At 32.6% G+C, this 19,075-nt stretch overlaps 1 protein-coding gene across 2 annotated transcripts; it reads right to left on the bottom strand.

Moving 5' to 3' along the window:
- Nucleotides 1-373: 373 nt before the first annotated feature.
- LOC131957939 (chromatin modification-related protein MEAF6) lies at nucleotides 374-18,698 on the bottom strand. Of its 2 annotated transcripts, XM_059322802.1 has the most exons (7): nucleotides 18,580-18,698; nucleotides 9,151-9,266; nucleotides 6,451-6,538; nucleotides 5,561-5,591; nucleotides 3,983-4,166; nucleotides 2,562-2,602; nucleotides 374-977 (listed from the first exon to the last, which is right to left on the bottom strand). In XM_059322802.1, coding segments are annotated over exons 1-7 (537 nt in total). In that variant the 5' UTR covers nucleotides 18,655-18,698; the 3' UTR covers nucleotides 374-975. The 2 variants fall into 2 exon arrangements, with proteins under 2 accessions (XP_059178785.1, XP_059178784.1); XM_059322801.1 differs by lacking the exon at nucleotides 374-977 and having other exon boundaries at nucleotides 2,405-2,602.
- Nucleotides 18,699-19,075: the final 377 nt, after the last annotated feature.

Genomic DNA, 19,075 nt, shown 5'->3' with positions numbered 1-19,075 from the left:
ACGCCATTTCCCATAAAACATATGAATTTATAAAGTACTAATATTCCACACTATTAAAGTATTATACACATTGCTGATCAACCGAAGTGCAGTTTGTTTTTTCTACTAGATTCTATTCTATTTTTAAAAGTTTAAGTAATTAAAAATTGATGAAAAATGATGTTTATTCCCCCCCCCCCCCCGAGTTGCCATCCCTTGTAGTGTTCTGTAACTGTAAGTATATTCAAGAAAGTTTAGGGGAGATCACTCACTTTGTTTATATCTTCAATCATCATTGAATTACAAAGCTAAGATTTTTTGAATCATTGTAAGATTTTTGTATGCAGGGTGAATAATCTCAAATAAGGAAGATCTATCACAGAATAATTGTATTTAGGCATATAATTAATTTACTGAGGCTCCCAGAAATAATTTTAAATGCATTAAAATTTAATGATTCAATGTAAAATAAACTGCTGTGAAATCTGAAAAGCATCAACACCAAAAACATATATTTTTGGGATTATGGTTTTGTTTTTTTATATACAGTCCAAATTATAAATAAACAATACAATTTTACAAATAAAGTACTTCTAAATGAAATAATTAAAAAAATAAAACTTTTTAAAATAATGTTATCTGCAATTCGAAATTGGAATTTTGTTTAAAAGGGCCAACATTAAGATATGTCAAAATCTATTTGAAATCCAACTTTAATATATGAACGTAGTACTAAGTTGTATTTAAAATAAAGAGATAAAATGAGTAAGACAGTTTTTACTTCAAATGCATTTTAAAACCATTACATTAAACTATCCTTAGTAGTACCATGAATATTAGTAGTATTTCAGTTTTCCCATTAATTTATAGAGTGCTAATGGTGCACATCTTGTTAAGCACAGGAAACTACTAATAGTAGAAACAGAGGGCATGTTTATCTTTTAACAAGCTCACTAGAAATTACTGTGTGCTGTCTCAGCTCATCAACCATGGCAACTCTGAAATAAAATAGAAAAATGTCAACAATTTAATAAAATCAATTATATTATACTAGCCATACCGGCCAGGAAATGCACTAATATTTCAGGTAAGGTAATTTGTAAAGGGCTGTGACTTATGTGCTCATTAAGCATTATATACCCTGTACACTGCCTTGTGTTTGAGAATTAATAAAAAAAATTATTTACAAATCTATATATAAATATGGACATTAGTGAAAATATAAACACAAAATTAAACACAAATGTTAATATAATCATAAACTCACATTAATTGGAAATATAAACACGAGTTTTTTGAAAGACACCCATCAAGGGAAGTAATTGGCATAATTAACACTTTAACTCTTTCTATACCAGAGGCGTTTCCACCTCCTGACCTCATTATTTCCGTGACCCAATTTTTTTACACAGCCCTCACATACTTAAACAATTATAGCTCCTATGTTTTTTTAACCAGATTTATTTATTATACATCAAAATGAACAGAAATGAAATTTCTATAGTAGTAAATAAAAATAATTGTGAATTATGTTAAAGAATGTAGGTTTTTTACATGTTAAATGACTTGAAAAAAAAGCTAACACTAGCCGTGTTGAGCCGTACCTTGCGGCTCGCGGGCCTACGGTGAAGCTGGCCCAAGCCGCATCTCGCGGCTCATGGGACGGATTGAGTTAAAAATATACAATGGCAATCAAGCAGTTTTTAACTGCATGTCATCTACCTACATATCGGTCCACCACATACAGATAAACAGACTCTATTTGAACTTTATATATTTGAAAATGCATCAAACATGTAATATTGTTGGCATATATTATCCTTGTCCCGCATTCTTCCGCTGGTGCATTACTAAACTCTTCATGCAACATATGAGGACTGTTGTAGATTGACCTTGCTAGCTATTTAATTCACTCTTAAAATGTGTACATATACAGGATTTTTAAAAATTATGAGCTCATGTAAATACCAACTTTTTGTCAGATCAGCAAGTGGTCGATCTAATTAAAGCACTTTAAAAAATATATGGTTTATATATGGCCACAGTCACTCTAGGTCAGTTTTTGGTCACTTTACTCGGTTATTGAGACGACTAATTTTCCTGTTAGATTGAATTTTATTAGCCAACTTTGACAAGAACATTTTTTTGATAATGATAAATGATACTTGCCTGCATATAACTGATTTTAACAACTTTGCTTTTATAGATATAGATTTTAAAATCTCAAAAGAGTGATGCAACTATGTGTTTTGAGAGGTCAAAGTTAGTAAAGGAAAATAAATGTAAATTATTATTAGGAATTATGGTTAAACTGATTAAAATTGCCAGTAATTTTTGGATGACCTGATATATTTGGTCAAAATTTAGTATTATAAATTAAGAAATATTACAATACTAAATTATTTTTATCTTCAAGTTACAAATTGCTAAAATATTTCTCATACCATTGAAAAAATGTACATTAAATGAGATCCTAATTTTAATATCTGGGTGTTATTGATGAAAGATTTCTTAAAGTTTCTGTGACAACAGCACTCTAAAATTAATTTATAAAACAAAATAACTTTCAATCACAAACTTACAGCTATTTGAGTCTTTACCCTTTTTCTGTTTTCCTTCAGACCTGGTTTTAAAAAAAATATTCTACATTAAAAATTCAGATAGTTTTTTTTGGTGAAAATGGAATGTTCAGCTTAAAGTGCCAACTTTCTTGGGAAGTAAATCTATTATTTGAAATTAAAGCATTAAATGAAAGAAGTAGTTGATTCCTCAAAGTGCTCATGATCAGTCATTACTAATTAAGTAATTCATAAATATAGAATAAAAAAGCTCATTTTGATAATGTTTTATTAAATAGCCTTTTTGATGAATGATTATATTTTTTTAATACAACTAAATGCAATAATTATTTAAGCACCACATACAGTTCTGCTGTAAAAATGACAGTGGTGAGTTTTAAAGTAATCAATGACAATATTTTGAAATGTTGCACTACTTCATCATAACTGGGATAAAATAGAATTGTAAGTTTTACGTAAAAATTGATGTCCATTCAGAGTATTTATTTTGCTATCTGTCCAATAAAAGTATCAACATAAAAATATATTATTGTCTTACAAATCAGGGAATTTTACTACATCTATAAATAATATATTTGCAAAAATACATGACCATGTATGTAATCCTTTTTACTTTCTCGTATATACGAAGTATAGAGAAAGTCTTGTAATCGTGCAAAAAAAAAAAAATCGAGATTTTTGCAAATCTCGACGTTTTGCATCTCACTGATACGGAAAAACATAATTTTGCAATCTTGTCCGTGTGTCTGTGTGTGTGTGTGTCCGTGTGTAAACACGATAACTTGAGTACCGTTACAGCTAGGTTGATGAAATTTCAAATATAAGTATTTAATCAAAATCGTAGATCCGTATCAACTTTTGAGCGATTTCCGATAACCGGAAGTGGTACTTTTCCTACTTTGAATTTTTCAAAAGCCTATAACTTGAGTACTATTTCAGATAGATAAATGAAATTTCATACGTAAGTAAAAAATCTAATTCTCTACCTTCTATTAAATTTTGAGTCATTTCCGTTGACTGGAAGTAGTACTTTACGCTACTTCCGATTTCTCAAAAAACAAATATAAATTTTAAAAGTAATAATAATATTGCGCACTATTATGCGCTTTTTTATTTCGCTTTCACTTGGTGTGCAATTAATTTGTCTACGAGATTTTATTCTATTTTTAAAACTTTAAGTATTTAAAATGGATTAAAAATCATGTCTATAGCCCGAGTTCCCATCCCCTGTTATTTTATATAAGAATATTCGAGAAAGTTTAGGGGAGATCACTCCCGGTTTATTTCCTTTTCAATATCAGTTAGCATCATTAGAGATATAGGCCTACCTGATTTTATTTGCATTTAATGTATAATGGCTAAATCATTTAGGTAAATTAAAAAAATTACACAAAATCTAATTTATTATTAGTAACATTCTTTACCTGCTTCTAGCTTTGCTTTTAGTAGATTTTTTGTGCTTTGTATTTGCAGTTTTCAGAATTTTTCCAGATGAATTATTTGCTGGGCCATGGTTTCCACTGCTTGCTGTACTTCCTGTAGGTGAACTGGCACCATTGATTTGTGCCGCTGGTGTTGTAGTATTAGATTCTGGACTTGCAGGCTCCCCTAAAAAATAAATAACAATCATAGCATACAAAGTGTAAAAACCAGTTTTAGTAAATAAAATAACACTTTTTTCAAACAACACAAAAAATTGATTTTTAAATTATACTTTAGTGTACTGGCAATAAGTTAAACTATCAAAGAAAATATAACAAGGCAATGCTTTTAAAAAGTCATTATACAATGGTTGTTAAGTAAAACCTGTATTTCATAGCAAGGCAGATGGTGACTGTGACTTAACAATTAAGGTTTTAATATATCAACAAAAAAAGATCATGGATACAGTATTCTCAACATTAAAATATATAAATGAAGAGTCTGCTCACTTTTTTTTCAAAAGTTTAATCATTTAAGGTCACTAAAAATAAAGGGACCCTACTCTAAACCTACACTATTGTTTACGCCACCCTATCTAATATAATACATAAAGCTCAAATGGACTCTGTGGCAGGCTGACGGACGCATGGACGACATGCATATGGTAAAAAACTCAACTTGAACGCCCTTGTGTAAAATTCTTAAAGTATTAGCTTTTGTGCTAAAATCAAAATGAACATCTAAAAAATTCAATGCTGATCATTTTCAAAACACATTTTCATTTTACATTAAATGCATTATTTAAATGGTAAAAAAAAAAACACTGGAACTTCCTTCTAATATTAACAGCAGTGGAAAGAACAAAGATAAAACAACAAAAATAAAACTAAACATTTCCTGCTTCTGATGATATTTCAGAAATCTCTTTACCAATGAGACTTCAAATACTAGGCATAAATAAATGTACTATAAATAGTTCAGTCAATTATTGTACCACAAAAGAAAGCTATTGGACCATAGAGGGCACAGATCCTTACATATTACTTAGGTTAAGATTTTAACCACTACAGAATCTTACTTAATTCCGTCAGGACTAGCCTAATTGCCCAAAATAAAAGAAATGTGCGTATTTGATAGTCATTTTCATTTTAACCGCTACAGAATCTTACTTAATTCCGTCAGGACTAGCCTAATTGCCCAAAATAAAAGAAATGTGCGTATTTGATAGTCATTTTCAATTGAGAGGCAACAAAGAAACATACAATAGATATAGTTTTAAAAATGAATGTGTGTAATGCTCATGTTGGCTGTTTCTATGGAGGTGACTTCTATTTTTTCTCTCCTAAGTTTAAAACTTAAAAAAAATTTGGGGAAAATGAAATTAGTGGAGAAAAATTGCAGCTTAGGCTAAAAATCAGACAAGTCACATACTTGCAAACATGTAGATTATATGTAACACTTTGTAAAAAGACTCAAACTACATTTAATTTTTAATTTTTAAATGAAATTATGATTCTGATAGGAAATTTTAAATTCAAATCTCTGTATAAATAATTCATAAAATAATAAAGACTACTAACTTTTTTCTTGCTCAGCAACACCAGCTACTGCCTGAAAAAATATAAATGCCTACAATTAATCTAATCACTCAATTTTAACTTTCCTTGTTTTTTAACGATACACTATTAGAAAACAAACTTACCTAAAAATAGTAAATTTAGCAATTAAAAGGTTTTTCCCTTTTTATTAACTTAAAGTATTACTTCTTGTAAACTTACTGATGGCCATGCATGCAAAGATAAATTTTACAGGAGAGGGAAAAACTGATTATTTTATTGTGTCATCATCACCATTAAATTTTTTTAAAATGTGTAAAGAAACTCTTGATTATACTATATCATTTTAAAGTTTGGTTTTAGAATTTTTAAAAGTTAGTCATTTTGTTAGATCTAAGACTCATGAAGCAAAACCATTGGTTTTGCTATGAATGCAATTCTGTACAAAAAAATGTCTCATCAGCCTTATACTTGTACGCACTTTGTGCAGGGATACATTTTTTTTTTATCCCATTGCTCTAAATTTTGGGCCACTATGCACAATTTAAATTTCGATTTAATAAAAAAATAAATGAATATTTGAACATTTTTGAGTTGGTCAGTTTGAGAAAAATCCATCAATATTAATATTTCATCAATTTTGAGTAATTTCCTTTTCTGGAATAAGCACTTTAAGCTATTTCCCATTTCTCAAAAACGCATATGAATTTATAAAGTACCAATATTCCGCACTATTATACACACATTGTTTGCTGATCACTTGACACACAATTCTTTTTTCTACAAGGTTCTATTTTATTTTAAAAAGTTGAAGCAATTGAAAATTGTTTTGCCATCCCCCATAGTGTTATATAAGTATATTCAAGAAAGTTTAGGCAAGATCAATCCCGCTTTGTTTATAGTACAATACTTACAGCTGCAGATGTAACTGATGATTTAGAAAATAGTCTATCAGCTTCTTTAAATTTTCTGTTTCGCTTATCAGCCTTGCTGTTGGTGCTTCTGTAAATGTTATACAAATAGTAAAATAAACCTCACTTCTGAACATATAATAGACATCCCAATCAGAGGCATAGGCAGGGAGTGTTGATAATAATAAAAAAACCAACTGAATATATTACTATTTGAAAAACTAGTTTCATAACTATTGCAAAAAACAACATCCAACAATTTTTATCTTCTTTTTATTAGTGACATCCCATCCCATCCTAATATGTAAAAGCCCATGAGCACACCTCTCTCTCTGTCCGCAAAATACTTTCAAAGGCTATAATATCTGTATCTTCAGTGATATTTGGAGAAAATAATGATACAGGCTTTTGTTGAAAATAATATGTTGGATGTATTAAACGTATAAACTAAATTTTATTTAAAGAAGAAAAATAAAAATAAAGGCATATTGGAATGTAGAAACACATTTTTAAGTATGCAACCGGAAAAGTGTTTATGATAGAGACAAGAATGCAAAAAAAACAAAAAAAAACAATGACATCACATGTCACATTTAAACTTCGGAAAATACATAACACTATTGGCGCCATCTTCCAATTTTAGAATATGAAGAAATTAACTATTTAACTTTAAGTCTCTTAAGTGTGTGCATATAATTTGGTTTTAATTTTTACTTTCTCGTACACAGAGTATAGAGGAAGTATTGTAAAAATCACATGAAATTTGAGTTTTCATCGTTTTACACCTCAGTACTTCATCATATACTGAGTATAGGGGACTTACTTTAATTGGGCAAAAATAATAAATGCAGATTTATCAAAATTTCAGTGTTCTATGCGTAATTGAGTCGGAATAACTGGGCTTTGCAATTCTGTAAACATGATAACTTGAGTACCGTTATATTTAGATTGATGAAATTTCATATATAAGTTATATCAAATTTGTAGTAACTTTTCAGCTCTTTCTTCTTCTTCTTCGTTCTTAATTATTAGTGTTGAAGGGGATCGAGATTTATCTGCCAGAGGGTTTAAACTCGAGACTTTGTTCGAATTTATCAACCATGAGCTTTTTGCCGACTCGACCACGCCTCCAACACAATTAAGCGTTACGTGTCAACTGGTTATGCGCCATTGAGGCCATTGACTCCGATTTCAGCCTGCTTTTCTTTTTGGATTGCTTCCATAGCCTTTGTCCAAGCAAGAACAAACTACAAGGCAACAGTTGTTTAATTTTGGAGTTGTCTCTCCTAGAAGAGTGGCTGTCCCCAGCTAACGAGCCTCATCTGCCCGAGGGTTTGAACTCGAGACTTTTCGGTTTAGCAACCATGAGCTATACCAACTCGACCACGCCGACTTTTCAGCAATTTCCAGGAAGTGGAACTTATTCTATTTTCAATTTTTCAAAAGCCTATAACTTGAGTACCTACTATTTCAGATAGATAAATGAAATTTCACAGGTAAGTAAAAGATCTAATTCTCTGCCTTCTGTCAAATTTTGAGTTATTTCCGTTGACCGGAAGTAGTTATTTACGCTGTTTCCGATTTCTAAAAAAAAACATGTGAATTTATAAAGTACTAATAATATTCCGTACTATTATGCACATTTTATTTGGCGTTCTCTTGGTGCGCAATTCTTTTTTCTACTAGATACTATTCTATTTTTAAAAGTTTAAGTATTTAAAAATGGATTAAAAATAATGTCTATATTTCGAGTTGCCATTCCCCGTAGTGTTATCTATATTTATAATTCTCTTCTTGGATACCTTAGAAAATACCAAGCTGTAAGTGCCCCTAGCAGTCCCCTCTCTTCCTCTCTAGGCATATGCTTACCACCCCCACATGGTCGGGTGAGCTGTGGTTCACGCTAAATGTTTACAATCGTAGTGCCGGGTTTAGTGACGGCTATTAGGGGCAGATAAATTAGTTTGAAACGATTTTAAACTTAGGGGAGGTAACTAAGAGGAGGTTGCTTTCATGAGCTACTGATAGTGTTTTAAAGCAAATTTTTCAGTGGCAGCATTGGTACTGTGGAATTCACAAAATATGAATTACTGAAAAGTAGAAAATAAAACAACTAAATAGCGGCGTATGATATCCCACGGGTCGGATCGTTTAAGAATATTCGAGAAAGTTTAGGGGAGACCACTCCTGGTTTGTTCGAATAGGTATTGGTAACCTATGTTATTTTTATATGTGTCAGATTTTTAGCTATTTAGTTATTTCTTTGTTTCATCACAAACAATGTTCTATGTTCGATCAATAACTATTTTATAAATTATTTTTCTCTAACAAGTTTAATGTTTAAAATATATAGGCCTATCATTTACGTGTAAGTAGTAAGGAACAGGTACCGATGTCTAGTCTATCTATAATGGGTCTGACACCCACTTCTATTTATATCATTCTTCATGGATTTCAGTTATTAAACTGTATAAGCAGGTTACAAAGGGGATAGGCTAAAATTTTAGTTTTAGAGGTAGTGGATGTCAAACTTTTTGCACAGAAGTATAACGACTGGAATGGGGGGGGGGGGGGGGGGGGGGGAAGAGAGGAAGAGAAGGTACACATATCAAGCAAAGATAAATCAAAATCACAGTACTAATTTTAGTTGATAAACAAACAAAGAGTGTCCTTCAAAAAGGATTGCCAAAAAAATTAACAAACTTTGTATTTGTAAGATATCTGTCCCATCCTTTAATTATGTTTCCATATAACTGTGTATCCTCCAAATAGCTCCCTTCAAATGCATAAATTTGTCGTTCCAAATTATGTAAAGTATCCTGTGAAAAAAACAATTTACATCAATTCAGATTTACAATTAAACAGGTTTCCCAAAACTTTTGACCAAACAATACACTGCTATTTTTCTTATAATTTTTGCAGTGCATAACCAATGAACATGTTTGGAAGAGAAAGGGAATATAATAGCAGTCTGAGCCTATTTCATTCATTGCAATTTTTTCCTTTAAAAAAATTAATTTGAAAACAATTCTTGCTTTAAATTTTATTTTTACAGTTAATCCTATACAATTATATTTATTGAAATCTAATTAAATGAATATATCACTTGTGGTTTTTATTAAATAAGGGGTCGTCCATAAATGACGTCACACTCTTAGGGGGGAGGGGCTATTCACAGTCGGCTGTCATTTCATGCTAAATATGACTGTGAATGATATCTTACAATAATAAAAGCATTTATTGTGAATGGGGAGTAGGGTATAGATTAAGAGAGCAGTGCTATTTTTATTGTGTTATTTTTTTTTTTTAAAGTTATTATGGTTAAAGTTTAGTTTAGCTTTTAGGCTCATATCAGACATATTTGCTACAGGCTACATAAGTCATAGATGATCAATTATGCACTCTAAATCTATACTAGACTAACTAATAGATCTAGTAATTTTTAAATAAATAATACTAATTAAACATCAGTTTAGTTGGTTGTTCACATTGCTATTCAACTATTAAAATTCACTTAATCACATAGAATAAATATCAGGTGAAATAGGATGTCCTTTTTCATCAGCTATAATAATTCACAGTTTTGTGTTTATTCTCTTAGCAAAAATCTACGGGACAAGTTTTTTTTTCTTTTTTTGCTGATATGCCAACTATTACGTTACAAACGAAAAAAAATTAACAAAAATAAACCTTCCATGAGTAACTCAAGTAACTGGGCAAAAATATTTTGTTAATAAGATTAAGAGGCATACATTTAAAGCATAGCATGATTAAGGCATTTGATGGGTTTGAACCCGCACCTTATGACTCGACAGCCACTCCCCATGTCCGCTTTACCACACATCTTCATGCCAAGTTGGATATTTTTAACATTAAATCTAGCCAAAACTATCACGACTGTGAATAGCCCCAATACGGTTATTCACAGTCGACTGTGAATAAACACTTAGTATTTAAATTGATTGGTAATCTATCGTTTTAGGTATGTAAAATCGCCCGCGGCTAGTAATGTACGAAAAAGTTACCTCATTGTCAAGGCTTTAATAGAAGTATATTGTGATATATTTGTGTCAAATATTATAGATAAATGAATATTAACCCTAAATCAAGGGCTAAATATATCATTATAGGCAAGAAATTAACTTTCAACAGCAGTGTTTGCGGGCAGGATTTGCTATATAAAAAGCGGCCATCTGTAAGTTAGAGTGGCTTTCCCTGAATCTTGCGATATAAGTTTACAATAAAAAAAAAAAAAAAATTTGGCTGTTATATTTAAATGAGCATGGTTGTATCTGTTGGAAACATCGCTAGTCTTCAATTATTACTGAAAAGTTTTAATTCAATTGTTTAAAAACAGGTAAACAAGGAAACATTTTTGTATTTTTCAAAACATAAATCCTCCTCAAAATGTGAAATAATTATTAAAATTTAAGGAGTCACCTGTTTTTCACATTACTAGCCGCGGGCGATTTTTACGTACCTAAAACGATAGATTGCCAATTGATTTAACTAGCTAAGCCAATGCAAAAATTTAACTTTAGTAAAACAATATAATAGTTACATATTTGGATAGGGGTTGTCAATCTGATTACAGATCAGTTTGAATTTTCAAAATGTGACCATAAACAAAAAAAGTTATGAATTTTTTTGTCATTAAAAAACAGCAGTTTTTTCAGACAACCAGGGTAGACCCTGAAAGAGGAAAAATACTGGGAGGGTATGGACCAAATTTTTAAGAGTTTTTCACTAAAAGTGGGTTAAAAGCAAGCAGACTTCACCATTTTATAATGTTTTGTAGATTTTTTATGCCGAATCCAATGATGCTATTTTAAAAAGTGTCTTTTGATTACATAACAGACTTATTTCATGGATTATGTAATACCCCCCTTCAATTTTTGTTACAACATCTGATAATGCGTGTGATAAGAAGTCATTCTTTAAATTAAACACTGTTTTAAAACCATAATATGACATTTGTATATGCTGAAGCTAATGGTGATATTTAAAATGGTCGAACATTATTACAAAACTATAAAGGTCAAGGTATGTAATTCGCACCTTTTGCTCATAATTTACCATGTATTTATTTTAAAATCTCTTTTGCCATTGTCAGTTAACTTAAGTGAATAGCCTACTTAAAGAACAGATAACTAATAGTTTTAATACAAAGAGAAGGATGCTATAACAATAGTATATTTGTGATGATGTAACTTCTTAAAATATGTTATGTAATCTATGTGCAATCTTACAGGCCTACTCTATTCCAAAAATATAGGCATATCTTATTATATTTATATTTCTTGTTACTTTAAATGTCATACCATTGATACAACTTTCTTCTATAGAATTAGTCTAGTTACAAATGTGTCTTATCAGAATCAGTGTGCTTTATGATAATTTTGTAATATTTTTAAACACAAAAAAATTGCTCATTTTTACAATTTTAATAACATAAACATTGGAGGATTTTTTTTTTTTTTTATAGCTTGTACAAGGTAGTGTAAGTTATAGGTCTATAACATAGATTTATATATGCTCAATGTTTATGCTAGTAGTAAGCTTGTGTATTTTGTAGGCCTACCATAGGCCTATTACATTGGGAAAAAAAAGCATGTGTTTGAGTGCTTGACTGTGTGTAGTAGATGCTAGGCATTTTTTAAGTTTCCCGTGTCTGCCTAAACAAAGAGGCGTTTATCACAATCAGCATTTGCCTAGATTTAGTTCAATCAGACGTGGGTAACCAGGTTTTCTGACCAACTAATTTTATTGCCGTATTGCGTAAACACGAGGCAAGATAGGCTAGTCGGCCAACTCGATGAATGTGTCAGACGAATATTATGTAATTTTAGAGACAAAAGTCTGGCAAGATTTCCTGATCTATGCCCGAGGGTTAGTAACATCAACTCCACAAAGTGAAGGGGGAGGGAGGTGGGGTATGAAACCACAGCGAGCCGCTCGGGTACCGTAAGTGTGTTATACAACATCAAAGGCGCTGACCCTCGGCTTGTCGCGTCACGGAGTAGTGGGGGCGGGGTGAGGCTATGAATGTTACGTACGGTGTTACATACCGTGTAGGATGGTCAGTGACTCCCCATACCCACCCCATCCCAATTTGGTCGATTCGACAAGCTAGTAACCTCCACGTTGTAAAGGGTTTTAAAATTTTTTTTTAACCAAAAAAAAAAAAAAGAGCCCGGGGTAAAATTAAATTTATTTTTGAAGCCATTTTTACAAAAAAGTAATGTACACAATAATGAAACGTTACGCGAATCACATCAGCATTGTTTGGTCGGGTCGCAGCTATCCAGTTTAATTTCTAAAGAAGATTAATTTTGACGAATAGTAAATAGTAATACTATTACAACTTTTTTTTTTGCCGTTTCCATGGTTAAAGACAAAGTTATGAAACATGCCTGTCTACTTAAATATAAAATAGCAATACCCGACGAGTCGAACAAGGAAACACACGTATCTATCTTTAGAAATTGTTTATAGTCTCATCCAATAGGATCAACCACCTAGCGTCACGTGACCACACACTCGACTCAAGATTCAGTCGGATAGCGGCCGCCGCGTTAATTTTTATTTTCGTTCAGTTTTAAAATGTATGGACGGCTTTATTATGAGGTGTTATAATACATGTCAAACATTAAAATAAACGGCGGGATTTCAGGAATACAGCTCAAGGTTCAAATGTAAAATAGGTACAATAATAGACCGGGAAACTTAGTTCAACTTTGCGGTCCGATATCTCCCGAAGTATTAAACTTATTTTGACCACGAACCTTGAGCGTTGTACGTCTACATTCAATCTGTTTGTCTGCCAAATTAGATTGTTGTAGTACGTAAACTCGATACGCCTATAAAAAAAATTGTAGCGCGTCATATTTAAAACACGGCGATTCGAAGCACAGCCGAGCGGTTCAGTCGGACAGCGGTCGGCGCGTCATGTTTTGATTTTTGGTCCACTTCAAAGTCTATAGACGCCTTTATTATAGGGCCTAATATGACATACCATACATATTAATAAACGTCGAGATTTCAGGAATACAGCTCAAGGTTCAAATAAAAAATCGGTTCATTAATAGCCCAAATAACTAAGTTCAACTTTGCGGTCTGATATCTCCAAAAGTATTTAACATATTTTCCCCAAGAACCTTGAGCGCTATACATGAACATTTAGTCTATTATTCTACCAAGTTTCACTGTTGTAGTACGAAAACTCGAAGAGTCTATAGACTCAAAGTAACACCCCCCTTTTGAAAAGGTGAAAAAGCCTCCCCCCTAATCGGCACGTCGCCGCGGGGGTAAAAAATGCGATTCAATCGGCGATTTCTTCAACGTCTGAAATAATACAGAAATCAAACTTATACAGTTAAAAAGGTTATTCAATTACGAACAGAATGGTGTATAACATGTTAACATAAACACAATAAAAGCATGCAAAAAACAGAGTTAAACATGCAGGGGGTAGGGAAAAGCCGATTTATCCGATTTTCTCTGCAGCTGCATTGGCTTAGCTACTACCTTACAGTCCTTTATTTAAAGTTTTTAAACAACTCAAACTATACCCATGTTTACGTTTGACCTACATTGTCGGAAGCAAATTTTAAATTTTTTTTCTGGCAAAAATAGCTTTGTCATCTTCAGATAGCTTAAAATAAGCAAAAAAAAACGCCATTTTTCGCGTGATAATTATTTTTAAAGTTAATGTTATGGTGGTCTCTCGAACAAAGCTGAAAAAATTGCCCAATCGTAGGCCAAGGTGTGGTAGCCATGTTCTTGTTAGCAACCAAGGACGCTTTCGAGTTAGTGAGCCTCGCTACAATAAAAGTATGCAAAAAATAGAGTTGAAATAGGGTAGGGAAAGACCGATTTGTCTGATTTTCTCAGCAGCGGCATTGGCTTAGCTAATTTATAGTCCGGTTCATTGCTTAGATGGCTGGATTGACCTCTGACCCTTAGGGGTCCTATCCATGACAAATTAAAGAACTGTTTATCTCGCCAATTCTCATCATTATTTTAACACAAGATGCTACTAAAAAAAATAATCACATACGTCATGTTTTCAAGATGAAAAAAAATGTAAAAAAAAATGTAATGTAAAAAAAAAAAGACACTAATACCATGTATGAACCTCAGCTGCCACACTGTTGACTCAATATAAAGTGATTGAGTGTAAAATGTATTTGTATTTATAAACTATCTTAACTATTACTAATATTACTATCATATTATTTTAAGCATATTTATTATTTAAAATTAGAATTTGAAATAAAAATATTTATTATGGTCATTTGATTTATGCAGGTGTTCATTACTTCATAAAATGGTATGAATAACATGTAGAGTAGAATTTAATAAATAATAAAATAACTAGATCTAGTTTTATTATCAACCAGTTGCTTTTTGTTATTTTCCGGTGAGTAAATAACCTAAGCTGACGCAATTGCCATGGCGGGAATTAAAAGCTCATGAACACAAGTCCACGACGTCATGTTATGCCGGTCGAGGGCCAAAAACGATGTTTTGACTTTCATTTTCCATTCTCGGATAATTTTCAAATTCTCTCTTTTCTCATCAACCGAGTAAGCTAGATATTTAAATGTGGTGTCAAATGTTCTCTTAAGGGGTAAGGAACTTAATGGTGTATTTGAAATAACAGAATATTTTATTTTAAAAAATCCATAATTAAACCTACTAATTTAACCATCAATCAGTGGTGATCTATTATTCAATAATCTATAGGCCTAATATTTTATTAAAATATACGAAAATAAACTCATATTTAAAGTTTAAAGACATATACATTAATTCACTCTCTCCCATATTACTAGTTTTGGCCGAATTTATGATGCTAAACTAAGGTTTTACTCTGACATAATATTAATTTCCGACGCTGACATTACCCTACCCTACTAATACTACTAGGCATTCCGACTTCCGCTGTTTCGATTCGGTATTCAACATCCGGACTTTTCGATGCAGTCTTTATAAAAACTCGCCCTTTTCCGAAGAATGCCGAATCTCACTGTTGGAATCGAGTTTTTAGAAATATTCGATATAGATATTCTAGTGTAGTCGTATTATATGTTTCAATTAGAAAATTACCGCCATTATGACAATCTTTAAGCCGAAATCGATCGCACGATTCTAATGAGTTTATCTCGCGAACATGTCCCGTACGGTGCTGTCACATTTTAAATAAGTTTACGTATTAAACCTTTTATAAGTGTCTTGCCATTAGTTGTAAGTGTCCATTAAATAAACAAATATTATTATAATAACGGTTTTATGGCACTTACTACTTCTGCTTACGAGTTATCATACATGTCAAATCCCCGAGCTAGCGCTTCGGCCTTGACAACGCCATGGCGTCGGTTTAGCACCGCATTACCTATTATCGATAAAATACGCGCACTAATGCCAATGACGTAGTTTTCGAAGTTGGAAAGAATTTAAATTGTGGGTGGCACTGTTAAAACTAGATAAAATACGTTGATCAAGTTATCTATTAAAACCGACAGGCAAGAAGCTTAGGCTTACATTAAATAGTGTTAAGCATTTCACACATACCTACTTACTTACTTAGATTTAAAATCATTTAAGGCTAATACTAATAGCCTTTAATATACTATTACGAGAAAAATGGCCCGTTGAGGAAGGATACACCGGGCGCTAGGCTGATAGTGCTGTCTCTTTTCTCTAAACTAAACCCCCCCCCCACCCCCCACCCACCCCACACCTCCACACACACCACCCCCCACCCACCCACACACCACCCCCACCCCCCACACCCCAAAAAACATGTATACCGTCCCATTCAACGAAATATAATTATATACTTTTTCCAGTGTCCGCCCCCTCCCCGAAAATTCTATCCCCGCCCCCGAAAATTTCAAGTACCCCCACCCCTCTCCGGGGAGGAAAAAGTCTAAACTAACACCACCCCACCCCCCCCACACACCCCCCCCCACCCCCCCAAAAAAAAAAACATGTCTACCGTCCCATTCAACGAAATATAATGATATACTTTTTCCAGTGTCCGCCCCCTCCCCGAAAATTCTACCCCCGCCACCGAAAATTTCAAGTACCCCCACCCCTCTCCGGAAAGGAAAAAGTCTAAATTAAAACCACCACAGCCCCCCCCCCCCACCCCCTCTAAAAAAACATGTCTACCGTCCCATTCAACGAAATATAATTATATACTTTTTCCAGTGTCCGCCCCCTCCCAGAGGAGGGGGGGGGCTCAGACGTTCTTAAGGGGTGGGGCTTCGCCCCTACCCGAAGAATTGTATGAAAGAAACTCTTCACGCAAACCACTTAGATTAGACCAAATTGCCTTTGTATTGAATGTTTACTCGATAATCAATGACGTCATATTAATGTGTGCACTATCCGGCTTGAGATTATTTTCTACTCTGTGCTAAATGTGTCGACGTCATACTTCGTTTTTCGAATTACTATGCATGTTTTTATTTTCCTTGTGTTTTCTCTAGAGCGTTCTTGTCAGACAGATAGATAGATAGATAGACAGAGAGACAGCGAAACTATTAGTATTAATACTTTATACTATAAATAAGTTATAGGCCTATTTCTTAGTATAACTAATGCTATATACTAGATCTATATGTATCAATTGATAAAGTAAGTCTGGGCCTATTATTGGTTATGATAAGTAAAGAAGCTTGGTGATAAACTTATTTAATTATTTGTAATAATTATGCTTATGACATTAGTAAATAATTAACAAAAGGTGCAGCAATTGACATGGGGGGGGGGGGTACTAATTAATAAGGCAGTGAATTTAGAATGACATGAAAAAGGCATGATAATTATTATTCATAATAATTTAGGATACAATTTTTACATTTAATAATAAAAAGTAACAAAAAACAAATAACAACAAACAATACAGATTTAAATCACTGCATGTTGCCAATATATATATTCATATAAGCAGATAGACAGGGAAGCTGTAACTTCTGATTTGGTACAAATTAACACTTAGCTTAATAAACTTTTACAAGAATTTAAGGTTTTTCTATTGATTAGTAATTTAGTTGTACCAAAATATCAATAGGGTCTTATAAAGGCCCTAGTATATAGTATATTAAAGTAGTTTCCCTTTTGGACCTGTAAATCCATCATCCATAAAGCAGCTGAAGTAGAGTTTATCTGTTTCTTGACCCATGCACATGAAGTGATGGTGTGGTTAGCTCTCTGCCAAGCTATCTTTACTTTCCCTTGGGTCAGGTACTCATCTGAGCTTGGTGGATGCTGCACGCTGCACAGACAGACTCGTCTGAGATCTGAGCTTAAGACTTGCATGTTAGTAGTTGAGTGCTTTAACACACCATCCCTAGTTTTATTTTTCAGCATTCTTCTTATTACATGCTTCAGTATCAATAACCAAAATGTATCCTATCTATTATAGTAACATTCTGGACATACGTCCATTGCAGTCACTATAATTACTATAAAAGGGTGCAACACCCTTTCATAGGACTTTTTAATTATATGCAGTCATACTTAATATAATTTTTTTCTATATTTTTATTTCCCCCACCCTCTAGCAAAGTTTCAATTTTAATATTAAAAAAAAAAAACATAGACTTTCAGTCTGCATATTGACCTATATAGAACAGCACCCCTCACTTTAATTTGACTTGATTAGTTCTAATTATCCTTCATCAAATTTTGATTTTACTTTCATATTTCTATTGCCCACACTCTCTAGCACTAATGTGCAAAGTTTTATAATTAGGCCTATATCTCGAATAGCAGCAGTGGTATGCAAGCCTAAAGCCAATCACACAATTAAATCCGATGTTACAGTGATATATAACAGGTTTAATACATAACTTTAAAAATTCATATAAAAAAAACTATTAGGCCTAGAAGGATAAATTTGGTATTTTTATCAATGGGGTATATTATAGGATTAATCTGTGTACATTTTATCATTCTATGGTAATTAGGAAAAATATCCCAACATTCCTAATAACTACTACTACTATTATCAATGAGGCAACTTTTTTTCACATTACTAGATCCTCTAGCATCGGCCGTTTTTACGCGCCTAAAACGATAGATTACCATATTTATTAACATATTTATAGATCTATGTACCGCTATCTCAGCTCTTCTTCTAACAAGTTCATTCAGTTCGGAACGGGTATCAAGGCTGTGTGATTTAGTCGCCATTTGTAAATAAAGGTAAAACTAAGATCGGAAAACTATGAAACGGAAGAAACCCACACTTCAGCGCACCAAAGTAGCGATTTCCAAACTTTTTGTCACTGCGCTTAGATCTGAACCTAAAAGCATTGGTGCTTGTCAAACATTGTCCATTTATAATCTATCTATCTATCTATCTGTCTGTCTGTCTGTCTGTCTGTCTGTCTGTCTGTCTGTCTGTCCGTCCGTCCGTCCGTCTGTCTGTCTGTCTGTCTGTCTGTCTGTCTGTCCATATATATATATATATATATATATATATATATATATATATATATATATATATATATATATATATATATATATATATATATATTAGAGGCGTATCCAGGTTTTCGTTGTAGGGGGAGCGAAATGAGCAAAAAAAGGCGCCGATTTTTTAACACGTTCT

This window comes from Physella acuta, unplaced genomic scaffold, assembly GCF_028476545.2.
Source record: "Physella acuta isolate Inbredline_101_S28 unplaced genomic scaffold, ASM2847654v3 ptg001280l, whole genome shotgun sequence".
Taxonomy (NCBI): domain Eukaryota; kingdom Metazoa; phylum Mollusca; class Gastropoda; family Physidae; genus Physella; species Physella acuta.
This window is presented reverse-complemented; position numbering and strand designations above follow the sequence as displayed.